At 46.3% G+C, this 15358-nt stretch overlaps 1 protein-coding gene across 3 annotated transcripts in view; it reads left to right on the top strand.

The window, feature by feature from the left end:
• Positions 1-15358, top strand: part of pals1a (protein associated with LIN7 1, MAGUK p55 family member a) — a 61645-nt gene that overhangs the window by 29207 nt on the left and 17080 nt on the right. For all 3 annotated transcript variants that reach the window (XM_014211293.3, XM_014211292.3, XM_014211294.3), the window contains exons 2-6: positions 251-794; positions 2085-2293; positions 9728-9805; positions 14494-14640; positions 15078-15317. In XM_014211293.3, coding sequence (XP_014066768.1) covers positions 419-794; positions 2085-2293; positions 9728-9805; positions 14494-14640; positions 15078-15317 — 1050 coding nt within the window. In that variant the 5' untranslated portion in view covers positions 251-418. The remainder of the gene's footprint in view (positions 1-250; positions 795-2084; positions 2294-9727; positions 9806-14493; positions 14641-15077; positions 15318-15358) is intronic.

The raw sequence follows: 15358 nt of genomic DNA, 5'->3' as shown, positions 1-15358 counted from the left end.
TGTCCACTTTCTTCTCTCCAACTTTATCTGATTTTAGTAAAAAAAATGTTAATACTGAGATCGTATTTCCATTTGTTTGGACTCAGGCAACCCGAAAAGAAACGCTTAGGCGGCCTGCCCAAAGATTACAATGGCAGAAAAATCCCTGGTATTGAAATGTAAGGTAGTGTGGCTGTATTATGTTGTGGTTTGTCTGTGACCGACAGCATTGCAGTACCATACTAACCGTTCTTCCCTTCCTGTTCTGCAGGTGTCCTTCCTCCTGGAATCCCAGCATCTGCCGAGTCATCAGTAGTGAGTTAGGGTGTCATGGCCGCCAGGTCCCGGACATGCAGAAGTCACCCCTCATAGTGCTTCCCCCCAGCCAACCACTTGCAAACACACACACGTAGGAGCAGGAGAAGGCGCAAGGGTGATAATGATAACCACATCCTATATGAACGGTCACATGACTGAGTCAGACGGAAGAGGAGGAGTTGAGGCCAACCAGGAGGAGCCCCAGCAGTGGAACAGGGAGATGGCGGTGGACTGCCCGGGGGACCTGGGTGCTCGTACCCTGCCTGTGAGGCGCTCTGCCCAGCTGGAGAGGATCCGTCAGCACCAGGAAGACCTGAGGAGGAGGAAGGAGGAGGAGGGCAGGAACAGACAGGAGCTGGATCTGACCGCCTCCATACGGCTCAAGAAGCTGTCTCAGAACCCCAAGGTGGGCATCGATAACCCCACCTTCGACCCCATCGAGGGCCCTGGAGGGCCACTGGGACTGCCACCTAACCTGGGGGCCCCCACTCTACTGGGTGAGTAGGACTGAATATGAGAACAAAGATTATACAATATTAAATGTTCTATTAAGTGTCAGTTGTTTGGCATCAGTCTCTGGTCACTAGCCAAGATAACGTTGTGTCCTGCTGAATTTAAAATCAACCACACTATGTACGTATGGCAACATTAGTGCTCAGATAGTGTGGTGAAGGAAGTGCCATTTTTGCTTAAGTTGATATTTTTTTGATTTACCGGGGGGGGGGGGGGTGGGTCCATCTAGAATTCAGAATACACTTCTTGAGCTGTCAGAACAGCATAGAGCTATCATTTAACCTTTATTTAACCAGGTTTGTCTCATTGAGATAAACATCTCTTCAAGAGAGGCCTGGACCAAGCTGCAGCATCAACACATCAGTATCAGACAGACACATGACATCAACCAGACTAAAATTACAGCTTAATAGCCCTGACCTTGACATCTCTAGCTTTTATAATCATCCATCTCTTTTCTCTCAGTACACATGTATCCTCTGTGTCGGTCTGTGGCTTTCCCTCAGTCTCTTAACCCAAGTTCACTGTTCCAAGTAGACTTATGAATATCACACAACACCCTCCAAGTCTGTAGGCCTATGTTGGGTGCCTTCCTGTTCTAAAGCTCTGTGAGTGATCCTCGGGGAGGGGGGGATCCTGTGAGGGGACATTCATTAAAAAGTCTGTTACAAAACATTCTGAACCAGGGTACAATGGCTGCTCTCTCTCCCTGAGTGGGTGATCCATCTCCTGTTCTTGGCCTGCTCTACCACTCTTCCTGCCAAGTTAATAATGCATCATATAGCCCGCCTGGCCTAACGGGTCGCGTAGCCCGCCTGGCCTAACGGGTCGCGTAGCCCGCCTGGCCTAACGGGTCGCGTAGCCCGCCTGGCCTAACGGGTCGCGTAGCCCGCCTGGCCTAACGGGTCGCGTAGCCCGCCTGTCCTAACGGGTCGGGTAGCCTAGCCTAAAAAAAACAATATGGAGAGAGAAAGTAGGTCCTCCATTAGATGAGATGACACTAGCTTCCTAATAACATACCCCCTTTGACACACCAACCCTCTCCTTATTTTGTTATTACTTACACTGGACAGATATGCCTGAAAGAGGGGTCTGGATTTGAGAGAGCTGGAAAGATTGAAGAATTTTATTAATTCTGGAGTTGTATCCCAGCTATTAATATCCTGTCTTGACCATAGTCCCTTTGAGTTACTGTTTTTTTTTTTTCTGCATGTGTGTGTCTGGCTTTTGTATACTGTATTTCTATGTTTGACCTGTCAGTTTCCTCCGTACAGAGTTGGAGGAGCTGCTGATGTCCCTGAAGCAGGTGCAGCACTGCCTGTCTGACGGCCAGAGCCAGGAGGACGTGGAGCTGGTGCTGCAGCTGGTCCAGAAGACTGACTTCCAGAAGGCCTTCAACATCCACAACGCTGTGGCCCAGCACATGAACAGGCCCAGCCCGCCCTTCCCACACACAGACCGCGCTCAGGGCCTGGCACACGAGGTGAGTCCTGATCTGGAGTCAGTTTGGGGTGTTCTGATTAGAACGGTTCAGGTTAGGGTAAACTGGTCATCGATCAGGGTTTACAGATTAGAGGTCGACCGATTAATCGGAATGGCCGATTTAATTAGGGTCGATTTCAAGTTTTCATAACAATCGGTATTTTTGGCCACCGATTAGCCTTTTTTATTTTTATTTTACACCTTTATTTAACTAGACAAGTCAGATTAAGAACACATTCTTATTTTCAATGATGGCCTAGGAACGGAGGTTAACTGCCTTCTTCAGGGGGGATTCGGGGATTCGTTTTTGCAACCTTCTGGTTACTAGTCCAACGCTCTAACCACCTGCCTTACATTGCACTCCACGAGGAGTCTGCATGGCAGGCTGACTACCTGTTACACGAGGGCAGCAAGGAGCCATGGTAAGGTGCTAGCTAGCATTAAACTTATCTTATAAAAAAACTATCAATCTTAACATAATCACTAGTTAACCTCTATGGGCTAGGTGGTGCACTCCATCAACAGCAGGTGCATTTCAAGAGCGGCAAATTTGAATCCAAATAAATGTCAAAATTCAAATTTTTCAAACATACAACTATTTTACAGCCTTTGAAAGATAAACATCTCCTTAATCTAAACACGTTTTACGATTTCAAAAAGGTTTTACGGCGAAAGCATAAATTTAGAGTATGTTAGGACAGTACATTTACAAGAGTTGTGTGTAATGTTTTGTCAATTCAAAGACAGGGTCACCAAAACCATAAAACCAGCTAAAATGATGCACTAACCTTTTACAATCTCCATCAGATGACACTCCTAGGACATTATGTTAGACAATGCATGCATTTTTAGTTCTATCAAGTTCATATTTATATCCAAAAACAGCGTTTTACTATGGCATTGATGTTGAGGAAATCGTTTCCCTCCAATAACCGGCAGTCAAGTCAGCACCACAAATTAAATAATTAAAATTAGAAAACATTGGTAAAATATTATATTGTCATTTAAAGAATTATAGATTTACATCTCTTGAACGCAATCAACTTGCCAGATTTAAAAATAACCTTACTGGGAAATCACACTTTGCAATAATCTGAGCACTGCGCCCAGAAAAATACGCGTTGCGATACAGACTCGCCGTCATGTTGGGGAGATCTAAAATCGAAAATACTATGTAAATAATCCATTACCTTTGATTCTCTTCATCAGATGTCACTTCCAGGTATCACAGGTCCATAACGAATGTAGTTTTGTTCAAAAAAGCTCATCATTTATGTCCAAAAATCTCCGTCTTGTTAGCACATGATCTAAGCCCGCCGGACTTCACTTCATGAACGAGGGGGAAAAATATATTTACGTTCGTTCAAACATGTCAAACGTTGTATAGCATAAATCATTAGGGCCTTTTTTAACCAGAACATGAATAATATTCAAGGTGGACGAATGCATTCTCTTTTATAACGTATTGGAACGAGGGTACCCAACATGAACTCGCGAGCCAGGTGTCTAATGGGCCATCATCGTTCCATGGCTCTTGTTCGGTCAGATCTCCCTCCAGAAGACTCAAAACACTTTGTAAAGGCTGGTGACATCTAGTGGAAGCAATAGGAAGTGCCAAAATATTCCTCAGCCCCTGTGTTTTTCAATGGCATAGGTTTAAAGGTAATACAACACATCAGGTATCCACTTCCTGTCAGAAAATGTCTCAGGGTTTTGCCTGCCAAATGAGTTCTGTTATACTCACAGACACCATTCAAACAGTTTTAGAAACTTTAGGGTGTTTTCTATCCATATATAATAAGTATATGCATATTCTAGTTACTGGGTAGGATTAGTAACCAGATTAAATCGGGTACATTTTTTTATCCAGCCGTGCAAATACTGCCCCCTAGCCCCAACAGGTTAACTACACATGGTTGACGATATTACTAGTTTATCTAATGTGTCCTGCGTTGCATATAATCGATGCGGTGCCTGTTAATTTCTCATCGAATCACAGCCTACTTCGACAAACGGGTGATGATTTAACAAGCGCATTTGCGAAAAAAGCACTGTCGTTGCACCAATGTACCTAACCATAAACATCAATGCCTTTCTTTAAAATCAATACACAAGTATATATTTTTAAACCTGCATATTTAGTTAATATTGCCTGCTAACATGAAATTGTGTCACTGCTCTTGCGTTCATTGCCTGGCTTGTTGCGAACTAATTTGCTAGAATTTTCCGTAATTATCACATACCATTGAAGGTTGTGCAATGTAACAGGAATATTTAGACTTAGGGATGCCACCCGTTAGATAAAATACGGAACGGTTCCGTATTTCACTGAAAGGAAAAAAAACGTTTTGTTTTCGAGATGATAGTTTCCGGATTCGACCATATGAATGACCTAAGGCTCGTATTTCTGTGTGTTTTATTATATTGTAATTAAGTCTATGATTTGATAGAGCGGTCTGACTGAGCGGTGGTAGGCACCAGCAGCAGGCTCGTAAGCATTCATTCAAACAGCACTTTTGTGCGTTTTGCCAGCAGCCCTTCGCAATGCATTGCGCTGTTTATGACTTCAAGCCTGTCAACTCCCAAGATTAGGCTGGTGTAACCGATGTGAAATGGCTAGCTAGTTAGCGGGTGCGCGCTAATAGCGTTTCAAACGTCACTCGCTCTGAGACTTGGAGTGGTTGTTCCCCTTGCTCTGCATGGGTAACGCTGCTTCGAGGGTGGCTGTTGTCGATGTGTTCCTGGTTCGAGCCCAGGTAGGAGCGAGGAGAGGGACGGAAGCTATACTGTTACACTGGCAATACTAAAGTGCCAATAAGAACATCCAATAGTCAAAGGAATATGAAATACAAATCGTATAGAGAGAAATAGTCCTATAATTCCTATAATAACTACAACCTAAAACTTCTTACCTGGGAATATTGAAGACTCATGTTAAAAGGAACCACCAGCTTTCATATGTTCCCATGTTCTGAGCAAGGCACTTAAACGTTAGCTTTCTTACATGGCACATATTGCACTTTTACTTTCTTCTCCAACACTTTGTTTTTGCATTATTTAAACCAAATTTAACATGTTTCATTATTTATTTGAGGCTAAATTGATTTTATTGATGTATTAAGTTGAAATAAGTGTTCATTCAGTATTGTTGTAATTGTCATTATTACAAATAAAGGAAAAAAACGGCCGATTTAATCGGTGACGGCTTTTTTTTGGTCCTCCAATAATCGGTATCGCCGTTGAAAAATCATAATCGGTCGACCTCTATTACAGATCTGTCACAGCAGCACGTGAACCGGCCCAGCCCACCCTTTACCACTCTTATAGACGGGCTGGTTGTTTATCAACAAAACCGACGCCTGGGCAACTATGGGACAAAACAGAGAGGGTAGGATTAGATTGTTGACAGCATGTAAACTAGATTTCGTTTCCAATGTTTATTGAAAACATAAAGTTCCACAATGATCACTTGTCTCTCAAATACATTGTTACAGTTGTTGGTCAGCTCGCTAGCAGATTTTAGCCGTCTTACCAAGTGTGATGTGGCAGACACCTTCAACGTTGTGTGTTATTTCCCACAGAACGTATAGCCCCTCGTTGATTATTCCTTACACACACCGCGCTCAGGGCCTGGCCCAGGAGATCACACCTAGATGCTGATCTCAAGTCACTTTGGGGTATTACTACGTCAGGGTTAAGGGTACGGTTTGCGTAGAAAGAACTGATCCTAGATCAGAAGTGGCTCAGCACATGAACTGGCTCAGGAGGAAAGGGGGGGATACACACTTGATCTGAGGCCAAGCTAACAGGGTCTGTGTGACACAATGACAGGAATATATACCACACACAAATATATATATATATATGAGTGTGTGTGTGTGTGTATATATATATACGCATGCACACACACTAAGATGCACACAAGCAATTGAGTATGATTTGTAGGAGTTGTAGAACGTTTTGCCTGAATTAGGTAGCCTACTAGCCGTGAGCTTGAAGTTCAGCAGAGTTTGTGCAGTGTAAGAGGTTTTAAATGGACAGAAACCTCGCCAAAGTACTTCAAATGTCTTTTTGTATGTTTTGTCCACTAATGAAGCTTGATTGAGGAGAAAGCCTCTTTGCCTGGAATCCCTGTATTGTGCAGAAGTGTTAATGAGACACCATAATAACCTCCTGTCCTCTCATTCTTCACATTCTGCCCCAGCCAGCAGCACAGAACAGCTCTTGTGCTCAGCTCGCCCCATCATTAGAGCCCAAACTTATCAAGAACTCAAACTCACAATAGGGCCTCGCACACTCTCTCACTATATCTCTCTGTCTGCCTTTCTCTCAATTCAATTCAAAGGGCTTTATTGGCATGGGAAACATATGTTTACATTAACAAAGCAAGTGAAATAGATAAACAAGGGAAATAAATCAGAAATGAACAGTAAACATTACACTCACAAACGTTTTTAAATAATATAGACCTTTCAAATGTTATGATATTCGTGTTGTAACAATGTGGAAATAGTTGAAGTATGAAAGGAAAAATAGATAAATATATAGGTTATATTTACTACAGGTATGGTATTTGTGCTCCACTGGTTGCCCTTTTCTTGTGGCAACAGGTCACACATCTTGCTTCTGTGATTGCACACTGTGGTATTTCACCCAATAGATTTTTATCAATATTGGATTTGTTTTAAAATCTTTGTCTGTGTGATCTGAAGGAAATATGTGTCTCTATGGTCATACATTTGGCCAGGAAGTTAGGTAGTGCAGCTTGGTTTCCACCTCATTTTGTGGGCAGTCTGCACATGGGCAGACCTAGCTCTCAAGAGAAGACAGACTATGGCGGCCTTTCTCAATAGCAAGGCTATGCTCACTGAGTCTGTACATAGTCAAAACTTTCCTTAATTTTGAGTCACAGTGGTCAGATATTCTGCTACTGTGTACTCTCTGTTAAGGGCCAAATAGCATTCCAGTTTGGTCAGTTAATTTTGTTGATGATCTTTTTGTTTTCTCATGATTTGGTTTAGTCTAATTGTGCTGCTCTGTGGGGTCTGTTTGTGAACAGAGCCCCAGTACCAGTTGGCTGAGGGGAAGCTTCTCCAGGTTCACCTCTGTATGTGAGGGCTTTGTTATGGAAGGTTTGGGAATCGTTTCCTTTTAGGTGTGTGTGTGTGTGTGTGTGTGTGTGTGTGTGTGTGTGTGTGTGTGTGTGTGTGTGTGTGTGTGTGTGTGTGTGTGTGTGTGTGTGTGTGTCTCTGTCTGGCTGTGGCTCTCTCTGTCTGGCTGTGGCTCTCTCTGTCTGGCTGTGGCTCTCTCTGTCTGGCTGTGGCTCTATGTTTCTGGCTGGCTGTCGCTGGCTGGCTGGCTCTGGCTGGCTCTGTCTCTCTGGCTGGCTCTGTCTCTCTGGCTGGCTCTGTCTCTCTGGCTGGCTCTGTGTCTCTCTCTGTGTCTCTCTCTGTGTCTCTCTCTGTGTCTCTCTCTGTGTCTCTCTCTGTGTCTCTCTCTGTGTCTCTCTCTCTGTGTCTCTCTCTCTGTGTCTCTCTCTCTGTGTCTCTCTCTCTGTGTCTCTCTCTCTCTCTTTCTCTCTCTCTCTCTGTGTGTGCGCGCGCGCGCCACTGCAAGTTGGCTGTTGCCAGATGAACACAGCAAGTGAGGTAGGCTACAAAATGGATAGCCAATTCGAAACATTGCTTGTAGCTTGGCTAGTTAGCTCACTTGTTAGCTAGCTAGTTAACTTTTTAGCTATTAAATGATTTGGTCAAACAGTGAATAATGACTTATGAATAATGCTGTTAGATTAAAACATGCCTACTTCCAGTGTAAATTAGATTTAGAGGTAGTGATTTAGCTCATGTGTTTTGACTTTCTACTTACCCAGCTGGTGAATTAGCACCAAATATATTAGTCTATGATATTAGTGCCATTAGAAGATGATTAGCCTACACATGTTTTCTATTGGTGACGGCGTGAAGAAATATGGGAATATTAGCAGGTTTATGGCACATGCAGACCTCAAAATTGGTATTAAATTGCATTTCAATTGGCATTAAAAAGGTCTTAAATTCAACTTGATGGAACCTGCAGATACACTGTGTGTGTCACTCACTCACTCACTCACTCACTCACTCACTCACTCACTCACTCACTCACTCACTCACTCACTCACTCACTCACTCACTCACTCACTCACTCACTCACTGAGGCTGCACCATTATATACTGACTCCCTGATAGGGAGCCAGTGCCACCAGGGTTCAAAGAGGGAGGGACTGTGTGGGGGGGTCTTTCCTATGTACGGAGTGTCCTATTGGCCAGTCCTCATGTGAACCACGTGACCAGAGTATACCTAATACTAGAGACACAAACAACACCATAGTGGGATTAGCCTAGCTCTGGAGGAGACCAACTAAGTGAGGAGGGGTGTTTTCTGCCTGTGTCCACCCTTGTAAAACCTTCTGCACCTGTTAACAGGTAGTTTGGCCCACTCTTCCTGAGCAAACTGCTCCAGCTCTCTCAGGTTTGATGGGTGCCTTCTCCAGACAAATCTCTCCTTTGCTTTCTCTGGTCCATGTTCAGTGTGGTACACACAATGATACCTAACAGCACAGTGACTACTTTTGCCCATTTAAATAGGCTGAATGACTGATTACAAGATTGGAGACATGCGTGATACTAATTAGTTTGAAATACCACTATAATCCAATTATTATCTTTCATAAGGGGTACCAACAAATGTTTCCAGGCCAATTTCGAGTATCTTTGTAGAATGAGCAGTAATTCATCTATTTTCACAGCTTCTTTGCTTTATTCTATGACATACCAAAGGCATGCAAGTATATGTGATAAAATAGCTTTGAACATAACTCAAGCTGAACCTGGGGCCTAGGCTGTAGACTCACTGGTTATTTTACTATTCTGCTTGCATGGGCTGGGGCCTGCATGGCCTGGGGCTGGGGCCTGCATGGGCTGGGGCCTGCATGGGCTGGGGCCTGCATGGCCTGGGGCCTGCATGGTGTGGGGGGACTGCATGGCCTGGGGCCTGCATGGCCTGTGGGCTGGGGCCTGCATGGCCTGGGGCCTGCATGGGCTGGGGCCTGCTGGGGCCACTCTAAAGGCCATTGAAGGCTCATCAGCAGAGCATGGATCACCAGATCTTAGAATAACTCACTTTCACCCCACAAGGAAAAAATGAAAACCAGTCAACTAAATGTTTTAACACAAACCCTATGCCCTCTAATCTGGTGAACAAATGTAGCCTATTGTAACTGTTGAATCAAATGGGTGGAAATATTTAAATACTTCAAACCTTCCTGTAGATACGTTACTTTTTGATCCATTTCTTTGATCGGCGCGAACAGGTGTAAATCATTAGATGTGTTTCAAGTTTCCGGGCGTGACTCCTATCCCTCCTAATCTTTCACTTCCTGTGTGTTCATCTTCAGGTCCAGTCTATGGTTCATAACAGCCAACACAAGGAGGGCTTGGAGCTCAACACCCTGCTCTCCTCACCACATGTCCAGGTGAGGCTTCCATCCATTCCTCCTGGAATGACGTGTCTCTGTGTAACCGCTGGGTCTCTGTCTAACCCGTCTCCGTCCCAGCATAACCCGTATCCCCCTGGCTCTCAGGGCTAGAGTTTGTTCAGGTCAAGAGTGTGTTGATTCCTACCTAATCTCTCTCCCACATCCTTCCTTCCTCTGAGTTTATACTATATGACCAAGCTGTCTTTCCCTGAGCCCTGTACACTTCTTCTGCAATGTGACCAAGCTGTCTTTCCCTGAGCCCTGTACACTTCTTCTGCAATGTGACCAAGCTGTCTTTCCCTGAGCCCTGTACACTTCTTCTGCAATGTGACCAAGCTGTCTTTCCCTGAGCCCTGTACACTTCTTCTGCAATGTGACCAAGCTGTCTTTCCCTGAGCCCTGTACACTTCTTCTGCAATGTGACCAAGCTGTCTTTCCCTGAGCCCTGTACACTTCTTCTGCAATGTGACCAAGCTGTCTTTCCCTGAGCCCTGTACACTTCTTCTGCAATGTGACCAAGCTGTCTTTCCCTGAGCCCTGTACACTTCTTCTGCATTGTGACCAAGCTGTCTTTCCCTGAGCCCTGTACACTTCTACCGTTCCCTTACACTCAGACTTGTCTCTGTCCCCCACATCTACAATTATTTTTTTATTTTATTTAACTAGGCAAGTCCGTTAAGAAAAAAATATTATTTACAATTACTGTCTACCCCTGCCAAACCCTCCCCTAACCCGGACGACACTGAGCCAATTGTGCGCCACCCTTTGGGACTCCCGATCACGGCCGGTTGTGACACAGCCTGGAATCAAACCAGGGTCTCTAATGATGCCTCTAGCACTGCAATGCAGTGCCTTATGCTGCTGCGCCACTTGGGAGGCCAATGATGCTGCTGCTCCTCTGAGACACCAGTGCATGTTCAGTAGGGAGGGACGGTTTGAAACAAATTGATAAGGGAGGTACTACCTGAATGTTTTGCTACAGTGTGCCCTACTGAACATGACTCAACACACAGGAGGATGGAGGAGAGGAAGAAGGTAGACCTAGTGAGGCAACTAACCAGGCCTTTCTCCCCAGTGGACGATATGGCTGTTAGTCTGTTACTACTTACTGAATGTTTCTTATCATGTTTCTCCTCCTGGATTTTCTTCCTTCCACCAGAATCAAATCAAAGTTATTGGTCGCGTAAACAGATTTGTAGATGTTATCGCAGGTGCAGCAAAATGCTTGTGTTTCTAGCTCCAACAGTGCAGTAGTACCTTGCAATAAAACAAATGTAATCAAAATACACACATAATCCAGAAAATAAATATAGGATGAGCCTTGACTAGAATACAGTATATACATATAAAGTGGGTGAAACGGCATGTAAACATTATTAAAGTGACCAGTGTTCAATGACTCTATGTACAGGAGTCTCTAGGCTGCAGGGTAGAGTAGTGGGTGGTAGCCAGCTAGAACAGTCTCTAGGCTGTAGGGTAGAGTACCGGGTGGTAGCCAGCTAGAACAGTCTCTAGGCTGCAGGGTAGAGTAGTGGGTGGTAGCCAGCTAGAACAGTCTCTAGGCTGTAGGGTAGAGTAGTGGGTGGTAGCCAGCTAGAACAGTCTCTAGGCTGCAGGGTAGAGTAGTGGGTGGTAGCCAGCTAGAACAGTCTCTAGGCTGCAGGGTAGAGTACCGGGTGGTAGCCAGCTAGAACAGTCTCTAGGCTGCAGGGTAGAGTAGTGGGTGGTAGCCAGCTAGAACAGTCTCTAGGCTGTAGGGTAGAGTAGTGGGTGGTAGCCAGCTAGAACAGTCTCTAGGCTGCAGGGTAGAGTACCGGGTGGTAGCCAGCTAGAACAGTCTCTAGGCTGCAGGGTAGAGTACCGGGTGGTAGCCAGCTAGAACAGTCTCTAGGCTGCAGGGTAGAGTACCGGGTGGTAGCCAGCTAGAACAGTCTCTAGGCTGCAGGGTAGAGAACCGGGTGGTAGCCAGCTAGAACAGTCTCTAGGCTGCAGGGTAGAGTAGCGGGTGGTAGCCAGCTAGAACAGTCTCTAGGCTGCAGGGTAGAGTAGCGGGTGGTAGCCAGCTAGAACAGTCTCTAGGCTGCAGGGTAGAGTAGCGGGTGGTAGCCAGCTAGAGCAGTCTCTAGGCTACAGGGTAGGGTAGTGGGTGGTAGCCAGCTAGAACAGTCTCTAGGCTGCAGGGTAGAGTAGCGGGTGGTAGCCAGCTAGAGCAGTCTCTAGGCTGCAGGGTAGAGTACCGGGTGGTAGCCAGCTAGAGCAGTCTCTAGGCTGCAGGGTAGATTACCGGGTGGTAGCCAGCTAGAGCAGTCTCTAGGCTGCAGGTGTAAAGGAATGAATAAGAATATGTACATATAAATATATGGATGGGTGATGACCGAACGGCATAGGCAAGATGCAGTAGATGGCATAGAGTACAGTATATGCATATGAGATGAGTAATGTAGGGTATGTAAACATTATATAAAGTGGCTAGTGATACATTTATTATATACATTTTTCATTATTAAAGTGGCTGGAGATGAGTCAGTATGTTGGTAGCAGCCACTCAATGTTAGTGATGACTGTTTAACAGTCTGATGGCCTTGAGATAGAAGCTGTTTTTCAGTCTCTCGGTCCCAGCTTTGATGCACCTGTACTGACCATACCTTCTGGATGATAGCGGGGTGAACAGGCAGTGGCTCGGGTGGTTGTTGTCCTTGATGATCTTTTTGGCCTTCCTGTTACATCGGGTGATGTAGGTGTCCTGGAGGGCAGGTAGTTTGCCCCCGGTGATGCATTGTGCAGACCTCACCACCCTCTGGAGAGCCTTACGGTTGTGGGCGGTGCAGTTGCTGTACCAGGCGGTGATGCAGCCCGACAGGATGCTCTCGATTGTGCATCTGTAAAAGTTTGAGTGTTTTTGGTGACGAGCCAAATTTCTTCAGCCTCCTGAGGTTGAAGAGGTGCTGCTGCGCCTTCTTCACCACACTGTCTGTTTGTGGACCATTTCAGTGTGTCCGTGATGTGTAAGCCGAGTAACTTAAAACTTTCCACCTTCTCCACTCCTGTCCCGTCGATGTGGATGGGGGGCTGCTCCCTCTGCTGTTTCCTGAAGTCCACGATCATCTCCTTTGTTTTGTTGACGTTGAGTGCAGGTTATTTTCCTGACACCACACTCCGAGGGTCCTCACCTCCCCCCTGTAGGCCATCTCGTCGCTGTTGGTAATCAAGCCAACCACTGTAGTGTCATCTGCAAACTTGATGATTGAGTTGGAGGCGTGCATGGCCACGCAGTCATGGGTGAACAAGGAGTACAGGAGAGGGCTGAGAATGCACCCTTGTGGGGCCCCAGTGTTGAGGATCAGCGGGGTGGAGATGTTGTTCACCACCTGGGGGCGGCCCGTCAGGAAGTCCAGGACCCAGTTGCACAGGGCGGGGTTGAGACCCAGGGTCTCGAGCTTAATGACGAGTTTGGAGGGTACTATGGTGTTAAATGCTGAGCTGTAGATTAACAGCATTCTTACATAGGTATTCCTCTTGTCCAGATGGGTTAGGGCAGTGTGCAGTGTGATAGCGATTGCGTCGTCTGTGGACCTATTGGGTCGGTAAGCAAATTGGAGTTGGTCTAGGGTGTCAGGTAGGGTGGAGGTGATATGGTCCTTGACTCGTCTCTCAAAGCACTTCATGATGACTGAAGTGAGTGCTACGGGGCGATAGTCATTTAGCTCAGTTACCTTAGCTTTCTTGGGAACAGGAACAATGGTGGCCCTCTTGAAGCATGTGGGAACAGCAGACTGGGATAGGGATTGATTGAATATGTTCGTAAACACGCCAGCCAGCTGGTCTGCGCATGCTCTGAGAACGCGGCTGGGGATGCCGTCTGGGCCGGCAGCCTTGCGAGGGTTAACATGTTTAAGTGTTTTACTCACGTTGACCACAGTGAAGGAGAGCCCGCAAGTTCATGCGCCTATATCTGCCTGTGTGTTTGCTTTACAAGTCGCTGAAAGTTAATCTGCTAAGTCTGATTGTTACCTTCCCCATCTCCAAGTAAGCCTTGTCTGAGCCAGAACCGCCCATAGCGGCAGGAGCATATCTCCAGTTTGTGTAGAGGGAGGCAGCTTGATGTACAAGTACACCCACTAGACATGATGCTAGCCTTTCACATGGCCTTACCCACCCAATCCATCTCCTTAAAGCTGACTGGCAAGCAGAGAGGGGTGACTCGACCGGGGATCGAACCACTAACGTTCCAACCTCAGGCTGGACACTAACCACAAGGCCACTGAGTTGGTGTGTGTGCATATTGTAAAAGTCTCTGGTAGTTAACCCAGAATGTATGACTGGTTGTCTCTGTGCCTTTCAGTGCTGCTGGCCAGTGACTGTTTGGTGGAGAGAGGATAGGGAGGGAGTGATGATGTGTTTCCTATAAAAGTGTCTGGTAATTCTGACCAGTACATCCCCTGTGTCCCCTGTCCCTCCCCAGTAGGTACTGCTGGCCCATAACTGTATGGAGTCTGTGTCTTGGTGTGCCAGTCTAACCTGTGTCTTGGTGTGCCAGTCTAACCTGTGTCTTGGTGTGCCAGTCTAACCTGTGTCTTGGTGTGCCAGTCTAACCTGTGTCTCTGCATCCAACCCTCTAGCAGCTAGAGTCTGGTTAGTTAACCCAGTAAGGCTAACCTAACCCTATGTCCCCTGTACCTCCCCAGGCGGTGCTTCTGGCCCATGACTGTGTTGCGGAGCAGGAGATGCAGCTGGAGCCCCTGACCCTGGACGGCCCCTATGAGGCTCTCACCCAGTGGGGAGGGGAGACCGTCAAGATAGTCCGCATGGAGAAGGCCAGGGACATCCCACTGGTGAGAGAGACTTCTTTAAAACACACCAACAGTCATGAATCATCATATGAGTAGACATAGGCTGTCTGAAACCTAAATACAAGCTGTCAAATCCTCAGTTCTTCCAGTCCTTGTTTTCTCAATTCCTCTCTCAAAGCTTATTGGAGGAGAGGCTCCAAGGTCCCTCCCTTCGGGATCCCCCCAATGAGCTTTGAGAGTGTAGCGACGAATCAAGGACGGGAGGAATCGAGGATTTGACAGCTTGTATTTAGGTTTTAGGCTGAGTATCTGTAAAGCACTTTTTGACAACTGCTGATGTAAAAAGGGCTTTATAAAATAAATTTGAATGAATGAATGTACAGTTTTCAGACAAGGTCGACATCTCTCGTATAAGAAAAGTTTAAACCCTCCTGTATCTATCACTAACCTCTGTTCCTCATCGCGTGTATGTGCGGCAGGGTGCGACAGTGCGTAACGACATGGACAGCGTGGTAATAAGCCGCATCGTGAAGGGCGGGGCGGCGGAGCGCAGCGGGCTGCTGCATGAAGGAGACGAGGTTCTGGAGATCAACGGAGTGGAGATCAGAGGGAAGGACGTCAACGAGGTCTTCGACATCCTGGCCGAAATGCACGGCACCCTGACCTTCATCCTTATCCCCAGCTCACAGAACAAACCCCCGCCCATCAAAGAGACTGTGGTGAGTACAGACCAAACCCCCGTCCATCAGAGAGACTGTGG

Source organism: Salmo salar, chromosome 09, assembly GCF_965601325.2.
Source record: "Salmo salar chromosome 09, fSalSal1, whole genome shotgun sequence".
Lineage (NCBI taxonomy): Eukaryota > Metazoa > Chordata > Actinopteri > Salmoniformes > Salmonidae > Salmo > Salmo salar.
The sequence above is the reverse complement of the archived record's forward strand: the minus strand, read 5'-3'. Positions and strand labels throughout refer to the sequence as shown.